This window comes from Cheilinus undulatus, linkage group 14 (genome assembly GCF_018320785.1).
Source record: "Cheilinus undulatus linkage group 14, ASM1832078v1, whole genome shotgun sequence".
NCBI lineage: Eukaryota > Metazoa > Chordata > Actinopteri > Labriformes > Labridae > Cheilinus > Cheilinus undulatus.
The window spans coordinates 35,922,076-35,937,633 of NC_054878.1; the positions used below are offsets into that span (position 1 = coordinate 35,922,076).

The window sequence follows — 15,558 nt, forward strand, 5'->3', positions numbered from 1 at the left end:
CTCATTTACACTTTAGACAGTGTCCTAACTTTTTTGGAAAAGGGTTGCATATGCAGCATTATAAGCTTCACAACAATGGTTTATCAATGAGTCGTGGCTGTACACAAAAAGCAAGGTATTTCCCATGTCCTTGTGATATGTGATATATGTTCTAATCCTGTAGGGAGTGATAGATTTATAAGTGCAGCATATTTATCGACTTGGCATCTACCTCTAATGTAAGCCCTCTTACACATTTAAACATAACAGCCTCCAAAGGGACTCAATTGCAGAAGAAATGATGTTATACTTTAAAAGAACCCCCTATTGTACCTTTGAGCAATGCAATAGTAACTCTACAAACAGTGGTTGCACCATTTATTTCATTTAACTTAAATTTTCTGCAACTGTGTGCAATACTAACCCACTCCCGGGCTTTTAAGCTTTTAATTAAAGACCTAATTTATTTTTGCCTTGTTGCCTTTTTTCCTTACTTGCGGGTGTCTCCAAAGTCAACCGAGTTTATCGTGGATCCAGGTTTCCTCCAGCCGATCAGGAACTTGGACTGAGCTCCCTGGCGGGGGTAGAAGCTCTTTGGCCCAGGGGACGCTGAGGACTGGGATGAAGGGGAGGTGGCTGAAGAGGAGGACTCATCTCTGGGAGAGCTGTGGCCCGAATGCCTAGGATGAAAGAGGGGCGCAAGAAGAAGAAAATGAGAGGTGTTTCTCATCATGACAATAGATAAAAAATAACTGATAAGGCAGTGATGTAAGAAAAACACAAGTTGCATCACTATACTTGGGTGAATAAAATCTAAAGTCACAAGTTAAGCGAGGAAAATCAAAACTGATTGACTCCTAAGAAACCAATTTTGGTCTTGAGTCAGCCACACAGTCTTCAAGTAAAAGCGATCCCTTCAGGCCATTAAAAAAAGGACGGTTGTCAAATTTGCACATGAAATCAAAAGAGACCTCTCACATATCCTGCACCTTGAATACAAACTGTCACCTTCAAGAAGACTTCTCTCAGCCTGTGAGTGCAGGAGTAACAGGTTTAGGCTTTCTTTCCTTTCAACATGCAGCCAGCAAAACCTGACTGATGTTAAACCAGTCCAATGCACTAGTCCTTTTACTTTAAACTCTTTTAGCATCTAATCTTACATGCATGTTGTTTCACATATTACAGTCAAGTATTAAAGAAGTCAGAAAGAAATGGGCCTTTTTAGCTGGTTTATCAACTAAATAAACCCTGAGGTCTCCTTGTTTAATCTTATCCTAACAGGCAAGGTTGCCCATAAAGGGGGATAAAGGGGAGGGTTTTCTTGGGCCCTGTCAAACTGGTGCATGGAGGCCAGCAAAATCATGGTCCATTGTAGAGTGAAACTGTGATAACTTTATTTTATTTTCAACCTGAACAATAACCACTGTTATCAGAGCAATACAAAATAATTTTATTAATTAATGCTGTAGTACAAAATGGCCTTTTTAAAGATGTAAACCTCTTTTCTTAAAACAGTAAAACAGTAAAAAATGTGAAAGGGGAAACTAACCTAAACCATATGGAAAGTAATGTAAGGTGTCTGGATGCCAGAAGATAAAGTACAAAAAACTTTGATGATTTTAGTAAAAATTAAATAAGTTCCAAAAAAGATACAAAAATGAGCAACAAGTGACGAACGTGGACTGAAAGTGGTAAAAAAAGTGGCAAGAGTTGGTTTAAAGATGCAAAAAGGTTGCGAAAATGGGTTAACAGTGGCAAAAAAAAAAATAGTGGGAAAGGAGTCAGAAGTTGAAAAAAAGGGGCAAAAGTAGTAGTCTTGTTAGCAGCAGAATTTGATGGAAAGAGAGATACTTTTCAGCTCCAAAATGCGGAAACTGTTAGCCAGGATGCTAGCAGCAATGCTACTGATCGAACACACATGCATTGATATTGTAAATAAATCACAAGTGGGGGGGGGGGGGAATTCACATGTTTTTTTTCAGTGGCCCTGCCAATTCTCTGGGCAGGCCTCCTAACAGGTAGGGAATCTTTCTAAGAATCCAGCATCTTATTATCTTTCATGTTGGCAAATGTATGTTATGTTTATTTCAAATAGCAATATTTGTGGGTGGACATAAATCCTTGAAATACAGTTGGAAAATTGTCAGGAATGTGATTGGCAAAAGATGAAAAAGCAGGGGAATCACCCCACGCTCCCATTCAATTTTTTAATTGCAGAAATACAAATAATAAAAGGAAAGGTTGTCAAAATGACAGTAAAAATTAAGGCTGCAGAATAACATCAATGGCAACAAGCTGATCAAAACAAAGAAAACAACGGCATAACAAGGCTTATAATTGACACAAAATGTCACGCTACAGACAGTGCATTTAAGGAGAGACATAACACAGATTTCTCCCTTTCTCCCTCTGATCAACTGTAGAGCACAGTTCATGCACAAATTTAGGGATCTCACATAGCAATCTTAAAGAAAAATGTAAAACAGTTGGGAAATATAGCCTACCTTGGCAGCGATTAAATATACCACATATAGTTTTCCATGGAAAATAAAGTATTGTTTGCCAGCTTCTCATGTTGAAAAATTGTAAATTCCATATAAAAGTGGAAAAAAAATCACCCTTGAATTATAGTCAAGCATCAAGCAAACCTTCCCCAACTCATTTCAGCCCCCTCCCCCCAATATGAAATATGACAGAAAACCAATGTAGCTTAAATGCTGGACAGATGATGCCCAGGTCATGAACTGTAACTCCATCTGAACGTCTGAATTATTAACAGGAAGAACGAGACACTGGAGTTCTCTCAGCTCTGAAAGGTTGGACACGTGTTCCACATTTCCTGAGGCCTAATGTGGAAAGATAAGAGGGAGTAAAAATTACTCCCATGCTTGGTTTCCAGCAAAGACTCATTGAGAGCGAGGAGGTCAGAGTGTGTGTTCATCTTGGGCAAAGAAACTGTTGACATGAGTGATGAGAATTGGAAACATGCGGTAGAGGCGAAGAAAACATGCTGTGATGACATGGCAAAGTAGAGAGGGTCAAACTTGCTATTAAAAATCAAATTAGTTTAAGACAAAAAAATGAAGGGAAATAAGATTCATACGTGTTTAATTCAAAGTCTGTGCTGGATTCACTGTTTTTATAACAGAATAGCCTATTCATAACAGTCTTCTGCAGATTTTGGACTGTATTCTTAGACCATGTAGTTTATGATTGTGGCTTTTTATCAATGAGTGTCCTTGAAACAGGCAACTGATTGTGCTTCAGATGCTGATTTCTTGAGCCTAAGGATACACTGTTTTTATTCAAGAGCACACTGTTCCTTAAGATAAACGTTTGAGGTAGAACTAAGAACTATCTGTTCACAATCATCATGTTGTCCTTATAAAGTGATCAGTGAGTATATAGTTAAGGGTTTTCACAGACAGACTACTTTCTTTTCCATTCACTTAAACACTTCCATCACTCAGACTGACCTGGAGTGGGATCCTTGGTCACTAAGACTGTAGGTGCTGCTGTCTCTAACAAGAAGATGTGTAGGCGGGGTTCGACCTGTCCCATCCAGACTCCTCTCCACTGGAGGTCCTGAGGACTCAGCTGCAGCAGGTGACCTCTCCAGCATCCTGCGCCCTCCCTCTGTGGGACTGTGCCACGGAGACACTGACCGGTCCCTGCTCTCCCTGCTTCCACTGGGAGCCAGCAGGGAGGTGGTGCTGCCATGATGTGAATGAGGATGGGAGTGATGAGGAGCTCCGTAAGAGCTAGTATCGATGCCGCTGTCAGCAGATGCTCCTTGGAGGTAGCCTCCTCCTCCAAGGCCGTTTGGCTCTGTTTCTCCCTGGTCGCCGCTGGAGCCTCCACCCGCGCCCATTTCGTACCATTTATCGCTGTCGCTGTGGCCCCCGCTGGAGGCTGTGCTGGAGAGGGTGTTACTGCTGGAGTGTCCAGAGTAAGGGCCATCGGACTGCTAGAAGAACCAGGATGTGGATGAGTGAAGGATATGACAGTTAAGGAAGGTTTCAAGGTTTCAGTCTGCTTTTTCAACTATATAAAAATACTACCAATGGTCGAGTAAGTGAAGAAAGTGTAGAATGTAATTAAACACAGACTCAGGGGTCCTTAAACCTCCAGAGAGACTAAACATTGTAAGAAAGTTTTAGAGGCTGACCTGACTGCCCTTCTTGGGTGACAGGTGGATGACCTGCTCCTGCCTCTGGATTCTGGGAGCTCCAGAGTAGCCTTGACCAGACTTTGAAACTGGTGCCTCTGTAATAAAACAAAGCAATAAACACAGCCAAGGTTGGTGACAAACACATGCACGGAGCCCGCCTGCGGCACAAACAGATGACTTGTTGATGATTCAACAGAGAAGTTGTTCTCCTCTCTTATGTGTATTTTGCTGCTACAGCACTCATGCTTCCAGGAGGCCCATAATGCTGACAGTTGTTTTTATTCTGCTGTTGCCGTGTCCATGACAAAAAACAAAAAAGAAAAAAAAAAGATCATTTGTCATAAAAATCAACACACTTCAAACACGAATTTGTCCCCGGACTGTCCCTGCTGGCTTTGTTTGTTCGAGGTGAGCTGTGATGCGTGAGGTAATGTGTCTATGTGTCCTAAAGGGAAACTCGGGGTATAAATGGGACTGTTGTGTAATTGTCAAGATATTATGCAACAAGACATTCAGAGCAGGCAGCTAATGACCACAGCACCATGAGAGGGAGAGCTGAGGGTGGTATCATAACATCTGCTGGGGTGAATCTTGTAATATTGTGAAGCTCTCCATATCTCACTTAGAATATTCATTACTCTGCATAGTTTTCTCAGCACAGCGCCCCACAGGGCTCACTGCACTAATTAGACACGGCAGCACGTAAACATATCTGCTGGTTTGAAAGCCTCTGTGTATACAGTAGGGTTGTCAGAGAACAGAAAGTTTAAACTTTGATCTGAAAATTGTAAAAATCAAAATGTTCTGATAAAATAAGAAGTCCCAGACATCCAATATCTGTCAAATTCCTGTGTTAATGACCAACAAAATGCAGTCTAACTCCTGCAGTCTTAATCCCAAAGTATATCAGCAATGTTTAGCTCTGTATTTGTAATTTAGACACAGCTTTGTCTTTTATGTCAGCATTTTGGTTAAGAGCATGGCTTTTCACAAAAGTGTTTTTGTGGGAATTTGTGCCCATTCATTCCGAAGAGCATTTATGAGGTCAGGCACTGATTTGGGATGAGAGGGCCTGACTTACAATCTCCATTCCAGGTCATCCCAAAGGTGCTCAGTGGTGCTGAGGTCAGGGCTCTGTGCAGGCCAGTCAAGTTCCTCCACAGTGACCCCATCAAACCATGTCTTTGCTTTGTGCACTGCGCCACAGTCATGTTGGAATCGAAAAGGGCCTTTCCCAAACTGTTGCCACAAAGTTGAAAGCATGGCGTTGTTCAAAATATCTTGGTGTGCTGAAGCATTAAAATTGCCATTCACTGGAGATAAGGGGCCAAATCCTGAAAAATGGCCCATACTCTTATCTATCCTCAATCAAACTTCCCAGTTGGCACAATGCAGTCAGGCAGGTAACAGCCTGCATTGGACTTAGAGATGTGAGGCTTGTGAGGCGGCTGCTCAGCCATGGAAACCTATTTCATGAAGCTCCTGCTGTACAGTTTTTGTGCTGACTTTAATGCCAGTGGAAGTTCTGAACTCTTCAGCTTTGGAATCAGTTGGAGACTTTTACACCCTGTGCCAAAGCAGTTGTTGACCCCACTCTGTGACTGCTGTATATGTGGTCCTCTGCCTTGTGGCTTAAGTGCTGTTGTTCCTTAACACTTCCACTTTCTAATAACATCACTTACAGTTGACTGTGGAATATACAGCAGGGATAAAACTTCATAACCTGTCTTATTGCAAAGGTGGCACCCATCACAGTATCGTTCTTGAAGACACTGTGCTCTTCAGAACGACCCATTTTGTATTATTTTGGAGACTGCAAGGCAAGGTGCTTGATTTTATACACCTGTGTTAGCGGGTCTGATTGAAACACCTGAATTCAACAATTAACAGGGGTAGCTAAATAGATTTGTCCGTATAGTGTACATTATAGCAAAGTGAACATGTTGCCTTCAAAGCTGACGTGTTGGATGAAGGTAAATGGGTAAGGGTAAGAATGTGAGTGACTGTGATTTGGGACAAATTGTGATCTCTACACGACTGGGTTAACCTTGCAAAGCAAAATTCCATGTCTGTCACCTGGCAGATCCATCTCACAAAGCCTCAAACCCAAGCCTTCTCCATAGACTAGCTTAGGTAAGAGTTTAATTTACCAACTGGTTCCACTGATAGTGATTAACAATAACAGATGCTTTTTGAGCTTGTGTTATTTCGTTGAGTCTAATTACATTGTGTGTGTGTTTTTTTTTTTTTTTTGTTTTTTTTTTTGCTCTGGTTGGCAGGTGATGAATGTGGCAGAACATTCATCCAATCAACCTCTGTGTTTGGGAAGGGCAGAACCTCTCAAAAAAATCTCAGACTATGGGATGTTTCCAAGGTAAATGGACATGGACATGTGAAATGGTCTATCTGGTGTGTCAGAAGTATGTGGTTAGTTGTGTTGTGTACCTATTTTGTGCACATTCAATTTCATTTAGTTTAAAGCATGACCTTATTACCTTTATTACATGCATCCTCCACCCAAGCCATGAATTATTTAAAAATAACCACAGGATACCAAAGGAAGATTGAGTTAGTGCTGTGTAAAATTGTTCAGACTTCATGCTTTAAATACCCTTCATATAAATCTTGAATGCTAAGATCTTGTCTCTTTTGTGTGTAAGGGACAAAAGTAAGAGCAAAAGTCAGTCTTCTGCCCTCTGCGTGACTCATGTTATTTCTGGACAGCGCTCGGCCACATCATCATTGCTGAGGACTGAAGGGTCAAGGGGGTAAAAAAAAAAAAAAAAAAAAAAAAGGAACAAAAAGAGAAAAGGACAGCACCCTAAACCACGGGGACAGCAGAGCAGAATGTGCAGGGCCGGACATTTGGCTAACACAGGCCGGGCTGGCCCAGCATGCATTGTTCCACCCTGACCAGTAAAGACTTTAGTGCTATAAACAACCACAAAATGAGAGGCTGGGTTTTTTTCTCTGTGATTGTGGGGGTAAAGAACAGGTTGAGGGCACGGCAGAAAGCAGGCTGGTAAACATTTAAGCAAAGAAACATCCTGCTGCAAATCAGAGGAGCAGCGGAGGAGCGTTTAGTCTTTGCGGTTTTCAGGGACCAAGCTGGAAGAGGAGAGGAAAACTCCGGGAAAACACTGCAGCGGAGGATACTTGTAATTAACTGAAAGCCAATGTACAAGAGAATAAAAAGATGAATGAGAAGCAAACATAAGAAGCAGGGGAGAACGAGGAACAGAGTAAGGGGAGGAAGGGAGGAAAGGCACACAAAGAGAAGCTTGGCCAACCGTGCCGACAAGAAAAAAAGGAATTTCTCCCCTTTCTCTTTCCTTTTTATGAAAACCTTATAGAGTGAAGACTGACTGTTTGTCTCATTATCTTCCCACCTCTTTGTCTGTTTGCAGAGACATTAAGATCTTCTCTGTGATGGCCTAATAATTCACAGCTTGAAGAAAAAGCGGAGGAGGTAGAAGGGGAGAAGTGGGAGAGAAGGGGAAGAAAAGTGCTGTTCAAAAGCTGTCAGAGTTTGTATCTTAGCTGAAGAGAGCTCACTAGCAGCTGAGGAGGCACCCAAAAACAAAAGACACTCATCTAGATACCTGTTATTTTAAAACATTATGATACTGTCAGTGTAGAATGTTGCACTCAAATCCTATGATGATGGGATGATTCTATTTTTACACTTTCAATGGATGGCACAGTTGTAAAAAGCGCAAACATGGCATTATGATGCAGAAATCAGTTCCTGCCCCCCATCTGGGTTTCTCTGCTGTTGAATGACGTCATCTGCAAAAAACCTTTATTCACACCATATATTCAGATAAATAAGCGCCATTTCACATGCCATATGGTGTTGGCTGTGCTATACTTGTTCTTCAGTCTCCTGCGATATTTGAAACACTTTCTTAGTATTGTTTATTATCTGCTTGCTTTGCCTCTTAATCCCCACTTTAAAACAAGACTTTACAGTTGCCCCAGCAAAGTTTAAGCTTTCTTTGCTGTTTTCAAGCCTCTCTTCTTCAGCTACTGAGAATGAACAAGGGCCTACCAAAAAGTGCTCACTCCTAGTTTAAACAGTATACCACTAACAACTTTTTGTCTCCTTCCTTTAAACTGTCCATATTCATCTTTTTATGAGTGTAGCTTATTATTGCTATGTCCCTAGGATAAGGCTCTCTTATCTTTCCATGCAGTTCTAGAGTCAAGGGCCCCATACTCCCATGACAAAAGCACAAATAAAATATATTGCCACACCTTCTTCCGTTGTAAGATTTATTACATTCACTCAGATGTCTCCCCCCAAGATAGATTTACCTGTTGAGCCTCTTTCACCTCCTCCTCCTTCATCCATCCTTGACCAATTGGGAGTCGACTTCCCGCTGGACACGCCCTCTCCAACCACCTCTCGCCTCTCCCCGGGCATCGGAGAATGGCGGGGGCCTGTAAACCTGCGAAAAGAGGAAAAACAAGCCCAAAATTTAAAAAATACACAAAACTCAGCTAAATATGTTTTTCTGCTGATTTAAAAATGCAGAGGTACAAATGACACAATGAAAGAGTTTGAAACACAATACATTTTCCCACAGGCTGTAGTGGGTGGAAAAAGACGGTCTGTCAGGAGCATTATCACAGACAAAGACACATAAATGCTATCACCTCACTCTCCTACACCAGCATCATACACTGTTACAACTGTCAAATGAATCTAATCTTAAGCCAACCACTGCTGCATTATAATAAAATAAATAAAACATGAAAATGACTAATTGGCTTTTGTTTGGCTGAAATGAATAAATCCTGAATGTTAAACAAGGACACCAGCAGAAAAGGTCTCAAAGGGCTGATGAGGCAGAAACTAAAAGATGCACCTGAAACTGTTAACAGAGTTGCACGTTTATTTTAATATAATTTCACCCTTATGCAGATGAAATACAGATCTACCTCTCTGCCAAAATCTATGAAAAAAGTTGACATCCTGTTATGTTTGTTAGGCTGTTTCTCATAAGAAGATGATGTTTAGTTTGTTTCATGTCAACCCTGACATAAGTTATTTTAGCGGGGCAAATGACTTTATGTATTTTTATTTTTAGTTTATGCAGCCATTCTACCCAAAAATCAAAATACCACAAGGAGTCTCATTCTGACCAGGCTATGATTTTCCATCATCATGTCTCTAATTCTGTTCAGTGCCTATTCAATCAGTTAAGAAATAAAGCCAAATTAAGTTGATTCTTGCCCTCAAAAGAACTAAAGCTACTAATTTATTCTATCATTCACCTTGATTATGCTTATCACAAACCCTCTCAAATGATCTTTTATCTCACAGTTAAATAGAAGCCCCTTTCATACAAACCAGGTAGGCCTATGGCTATTAAATGATGAGACTGTGCTTAAAATAAAACCACAGGGTTCACAGTCACACCAACTGTTTTATATTAAAGGTTGGGTATTCATTCCCAACTGCTGTAAGTTTCTAATGAGTGGTGTCTTAGTTCACTGCTAGCCACTGATTGAAGCGCACGTTTTTGCTAAGGCATCAGAAAATGATAAGCTTAAAAGTTGCGCAACGCGTTAACTTGACATCTTTGGTGAAATTGAACAAAACAGCAGCCAAAACTGAGGTATATGGGGAAAACTGCATGCCGTGCACGTGTGTTTGAATGGCACAAAGATTTAGTGAAGGCAGAGACGATGCATGCTCTTGGCGCCCATGCACATCAAAAACTTCTGAAGCATTCTGCAAATTAAACAAATCACTAAACGGATACATCTGTGCATCCCTTATTAACATCCCACAACTGGTGTGTAACCAGTGCAATCTTCAAGCACACAGTAAGTTGCATCATACTCCTCTCTGCTCATAAGCATGTTCTTCTCCAAGTTTGTTTGTTGTAAAAAACATCAAATTACATGTAGCATAGATATAAAGGCGAACAACTGCTACCGTAGCTTTAGAGTCAGAAGCTTCCTCCTTGCTGGTAATGTTGTATACATTACAATGTGACTTCCACTGCATCTTTTTTTCCATCATAACCTGCTTTCAGACGTAACCAACATTTGAAAAGGATAATCTTTCTTTCTGGAAACATAACGGGTCATGTGTGAATGGGCAACTCAGAAAGATGTAGAGGGAAGACTGTCCTTAGATTGTCAATAAATTTTTCAGGCCTAGATAGGTGAAAAGGGGCTGTGGAAACCTAATCTTTGGGCATTTAGGCACTCTCAAAAATACTTATTTTGTAGGAAAATGTTCTTGTAGATGTGACTTCTTCATTTGTTTTATTTGGGAACTTTGAAACTGTTTTTTAAAGTGCTACATAAAGTTAGATTGGCTTACTTATATAAGAATTACATCAGAAACATGTAAGAATCTGATGAGAAAGTGCCTTAAAGGCAGCAAAGACGTCTTTGTAGTACCAAGGAAACATAGTCTCTGATACAATAAATCATAACTTGCATAAAGAAATCCTCTGAAACAAAGCCAGCCACACATAAATACAAGTCCTCTCCCCCCAGCTTCCTTACTGCTCCGGCATTGACTTCTGTCTCCAGTGAGCTGAGCTTCCGGAGGCGTCGCTGGAACATGACAGGTTACTTGGCGAGCTGCGATTGTGAGGCGAACGACCCAATGCCAGGGAAGAGGCCAGGCTATAGCTCTCACTGCCGGGAGACATCCTGGTGTACACACAAACACATAACACTCATAGAAATGCAGGAACTGCAAGAATTTAAAGGTACATGCAAATGAAGGAAATAAAGGAAGATGAAATAAACAGCCAAGCTTGGTAGGTGCAAAATGTTCCAAGCTCTTCCTGCAGAGGAAATTCCATTGATTGCTACATTGTGAGCACAGTTCCCATACAGTCTAGATGAAAAAAATGAATTGAATATTTTAAAGCTTCTCTCTACAATCGTCTTAATAACCAAAGCTGTCATTTGCTTGGCTTTCAAGAAAAAAAAAAAACTATCTAAATAATTTACTGCAATTTCAACAGAAAATAAGAACCCAAACACTCTAAATACAATTTCACATTTTCTACTTTAAGAGCCTAAAAACCCTTTACCAAGTAAACGCTGTATTAATAATCTGTAATAATCTACATTTTAATGCAGATGAAATCTGACCTCTTGGTGTCCATGGGTCGGCCATCACTGCTGACGCTGCGTGGGATGACCGCACCCCTTTCAAGCCTCTCAGCTGAGAGTGTCTTCCCCACCGAGCTGCCCAGGCTGATGGCCCGGTTGGGTTGGTGTGGCTGTGGTGAGGCAGTGAGCGACTGCTGGGGGCTGCTGGATGTCCTCTGCCACTTGTTGTTGTTGCTCCTGAAGGGAAACTTGTATTCGAAGGAGCCACTATCACTGCTGCTGCTCTTGTACTCAGACACGGGCACCCGATAGAGCTCTGAACAGCCCCTGTAGGAGGAGAGGAAGGGTTCATATGCAGAAAGGTTAAATAGATTTTCTTCTTTGCAGGGAAAGAAAGAAAAGAAACTGAAATAAGATTTGTTTGATGACTATTTCAATATCTGAACAGATTAGAAAACTTGTTCAATTTCTTCAATATATACTTAAAGTACCCGGGCCCAGCAGCATCACTGAACATTTGTTCTGTCTGGTTATTGACATCTCCAAATAAGTGCTTGAGAAAAGATGTTAAAGTCAACAAAGCATTTCATTTCTCTAAATCAAACATACCTGCGTGGTGTGGCATCATCATGAGGCGGGATAATGACAACACGCACAGACACTGAGGTCCGCAGGAGGTCGATCATCTGCTCATGTGTCAGAGTTGCTACAGCAACTTTGCAGATTTCCACCAGTCTGCTTCCCTGCCGCAGTCCTGCCTGCCAGGCGTAACCATATGGCTCCACCTGTAAGTAACAATGTTCGATTTAATCACAGGTGTGGCAGTGAAATGCATTAGTTTTCAAACAAAAAATACCAAAGATGGGTTAAGGGTCCAGTTTCTTCATGTAATAATAGCATTAAAGTGGCCAATGGAATTTTATTTGGTGAAGAAATAAAGAAATGTCTGTGTTTTTGTGTTGTCTGATTCAAACTAACAATGAAAAAAACATGTAAAATTCTAGCGTATCACACATTGAGATAACTCATAAAAACATATTACAAAAAAAACATAGTTTTAGCCAAGTGGAAATACTAAGTGTAAAAAGATGTTTGATTTAAACCAGGACTGTTAACCAATTGAACATTTAATTGCAATCCTTGTCAGCGCTTTTACAAATTCTACTGTTTGAATACAGACCTGCTTCTATAGGTAGATCGTATTTTAACATGGCCTTAACCATGGAAAAAAGAACTTGTTATGGATTGAAAAAAAGAAATAAAGGAACAATAAAAAGGTAAATGTTTGCTAACACAAGGTGCAGATGACTTTTGACTTGAGCTGTCTGTGAGTTTTTAAAGTGAAAAGAGACATTAAGGAGCAGTGGTGGACTTGTTATCCATCCCTGTGGCTGCAGGGAGATGCTGCAGTAGCTTAACCAAACAATGTTGAAAGGGACAAGAAACCATGTGATTATTGTGATTTAAAAGAAAAGCTTTAATCATGGAGCTTAATTAATTGTACTTAATGCAGTTAATCCTCACAGCCCTTATGTAAACATGTTTAAACTTAATAACCATGACTGATTAAGACCGAAATTCTACAATTGCTTCTGAAGATAGTTACCTCAGCCACAATGCCCTCATAGTTCACATGGAAGCCAAGCTGCCCCAGGCCATTTCTCCGGAGCGTCATCTCTGATGTCTCACATCCTTTAGTCAGGAACTGGACAGAGGGAGGGCAGTCAGGTACACAAAGACCAGATGGAAGAGGAAGTGACAGGAATGATCAGAGGGGGGAAGATGAAAAGGAACCAAATGGGCCGAAAGGTGAGGAGAAAAAAGGGAGTAGAGATGGTGGAAAACAGAAACAGAAAGAAGGAAAAATCAGGTCAATATCAACTCTATTAGAAGACCGAAATACATTTTTTAAAGTGTAAAAGAGGTTGTGTAATAGAGTAGTGGAACCAATAATGGGATTATCTGCATATATGCAGGTCTGCATGAGTTCACTGCATATGTATACTCACGTTCTCTTTTATGTTTAAGAAGTAAAACATCTTAAGTGATCCCTAAGAGAATTATTGTCATAAATTAATATGTATCAGTGCTACAATATCAGGGGTTCACCTTCTGCTTGACGGGTGTTCTCATGCACTCACACACAGGCAGGAAGATACACAAACACACAAAACATGACAGAGATGAAAGCAAGTGTCTCTCACTGCAACACTGTATTTAGGCTGTGCTCACACAAAGATGCACTGCTTACAAGACACCTTTTTGAATGTTTTCTACAAAAGACGCATCTCTTAACATTCAGGAGAGGTTAAGGAGTGCTACAAAGCAGTCTCGCTTCTTTATCACAGGCCATTAGGTAAAAAAAGAAAAGAATGATTAAGACAAAATCACCTGTCTAGATGCAAAGGGCAACCACTGATTGGACAAAGGGTCTGCTGAAAACAATCCCTGGTTGTGGTTTCATGCATCACGTCCCTCACTCTCTTTCCCTGCAGTGACGTGCCCAGTCACTTCAGGGCACCTTTCATTTCTCTGTTTGAACAGCGCATCTATAGAAGTCAAACTCACAAGGATGTGTGAATAAATCATTCTCCAGACGTGCACCTGATAGGAATTGTTATGATGCTCTCTGATGTTTCTGAATATGTGCGTGGGAGAGGAAGAGAGAGCAAGGGGAAAAAATAAAATGGCAAGAAGCAAACAAGAGGAAAAGAGAGATGAGAGAGAGGGGGGAAGATATAAAGAGGGAAAAGAGGAGTTCCAAACAGCAAAAGGCCCAAGGCCACTTCTCTGTCTCTCCCTGGCACCGAAGGAGTCCAAACGATTGAAGATTATCGCCAGATGCATGAAATACAACATGAAAGTGATGCATTTCAGAGTCTTGAGCCAAATAACGATGTGTGTGCGTTCTTAATATGCATGTGTGCAAATCAAACACCGTGGACTCTTTCCAGGTTATATAAATACATGATAAAAACCATCAAACACACACTCATATACACACAGTTTGAATGTAGGGAGAGGCTGGGGAATTGAATGTATTCTAAAGCACTGATGATTACATAAGAAAACACCTTTTTTCTAACCAGTTTCCATGGAAACAGCTAAGAAAGCGCTATCATTACTTGGCTGTATGCGTAGGTGTGTGAGCCGTTAGGAGTATGTTGTCCAGAGGTGTTTATGAAACTCCTTCAATAAGCAAAAGACAAATAATGAGGCAGCAACTCTGGCATGTAGACAGAGAGAAAAGTGTTGTCATTCTGGCAGACAATAAGTAGTAGGAGGGACTGAAAGTGGGCCATTGATCATCTCAATCTATTGATTTGCTGTCTCCATGGAGCCTCCAAACACCAAAACAGCAGTAGCATCCTGTAGTCTGGTTTGATTTTGCAGAATTAGTCATGATTAACTACATCAAGTCAAATCTTTTGGCAAAGACGTAACTTGATTTGGAAATTGTGGTACGCCAATTTACAGCTATTATATATAAGAATATAATAATGTACATCAGATCTCTATAATAATCAGATAGAAAGATGCAAAAAGATGCATGATTTACATGAAATCACAGACACTGGATGTCACACTATCAGTGTCCTTTTCTGAGAAATTAAGCCACACATTTGACCACTCTGCGAGGTTTTTTGCCTATGCATCATGTTTACTTCCTTGACTTCTTGTTCTTGTTCATGCTGACTGTTTCTCCCGAGACCCTGTTTTTCAAGGCATGTGGGAGTAAGGCACTGATAAGGGAATTGTTTAATTAAATGTAGGCCTGTTAATATAAACGCGTTAAAGCTCGTAATTTATCTGGAAAGCTTAACACATTAAAAAATAATAATGCAGTTTAATTATATGACTAAGTTTGACCACAACTTCCTCACGTAGTCCTCCTGTGCGGATGTTTACGTCCCTGGAGTAAAAAGGTTAAAGGCGGGTCAAACGCAGCCAGCAGTGATGAGTGAGGAGACGGACCCAGGTCTGCTTCATGGCAAATTTTGATTTAAAAAGCTGCCTAATGGAAGTCTGGATGAAATGAAAGTTGTGTGTGCGGTGATGAGCTGTCTTTACACCAAAGTACGAGTCTAATGTACCACCTCCGGGCAAAACGCATCTTTTCTAATGTTAGCAAAGACACTAACAACAACACAGGATCAAGCTATGATAGCTAATGTTGCTAATGCTAGCAAAGACGCTAACAACATGGGATCAAGCTATAACGACAAGCTACAGTGGCGCAGTCCAGCAGACCTGGATTTGTCCCCAAAATGACAACATCCAAGCTAACTAATGTGATCGCTAATGGGTTGCTAGAGACT

At 40.8% G+C, this 15,558-nt stretch overlaps 1 protein-coding gene across 6 annotated transcripts in view; it reads right to left on the reverse strand.

Moving 5' to 3' along the window:
- The window catches only part of sipa1l1 (signal-induced proliferation-associated 1 like 1), a 150,641-nt gene that overhangs the window by 14,264 nt on the left and 120,819 nt on the right, over positions 1 to 15,558 (reverse strand). For 4 of the 6 annotated variants that reach the window (XM_041805723.1, XM_041805725.1, XM_041805721.1 and 1 more), the window contains 8 exons: positions 12,846 to 12,944; positions 11,849 to 12,024; positions 11,279 to 11,566; positions 10,679 to 10,828; positions 8,468 to 8,601; positions 4,148 to 4,245; positions 3,456 to 3,946; positions 474 to 659 (listed from right to left, as the gene is read on the reverse strand). In XM_041805723.1, the coding sequence (XP_041661657.1) occupies positions 474 to 659; positions 3,456 to 3,946; positions 4,148 to 4,245; positions 8,468 to 8,601; positions 10,679 to 10,828; positions 11,279 to 11,566; positions 11,849 to 12,024; positions 12,846 to 12,944 (1,622 nt within the window). The remainder of the gene's footprint in view (positions 1 to 473; positions 660 to 3,455; positions 3,947 to 4,147; positions 4,246 to 8,467; positions 8,602 to 10,678; positions 10,829 to 11,278; positions 11,567 to 11,848; positions 12,025 to 12,845; positions 12,945 to 15,558) is intronic. The other 2 variants (XM_041805726.1, XM_041805724.1) reach the window with 1 other exon arrangement.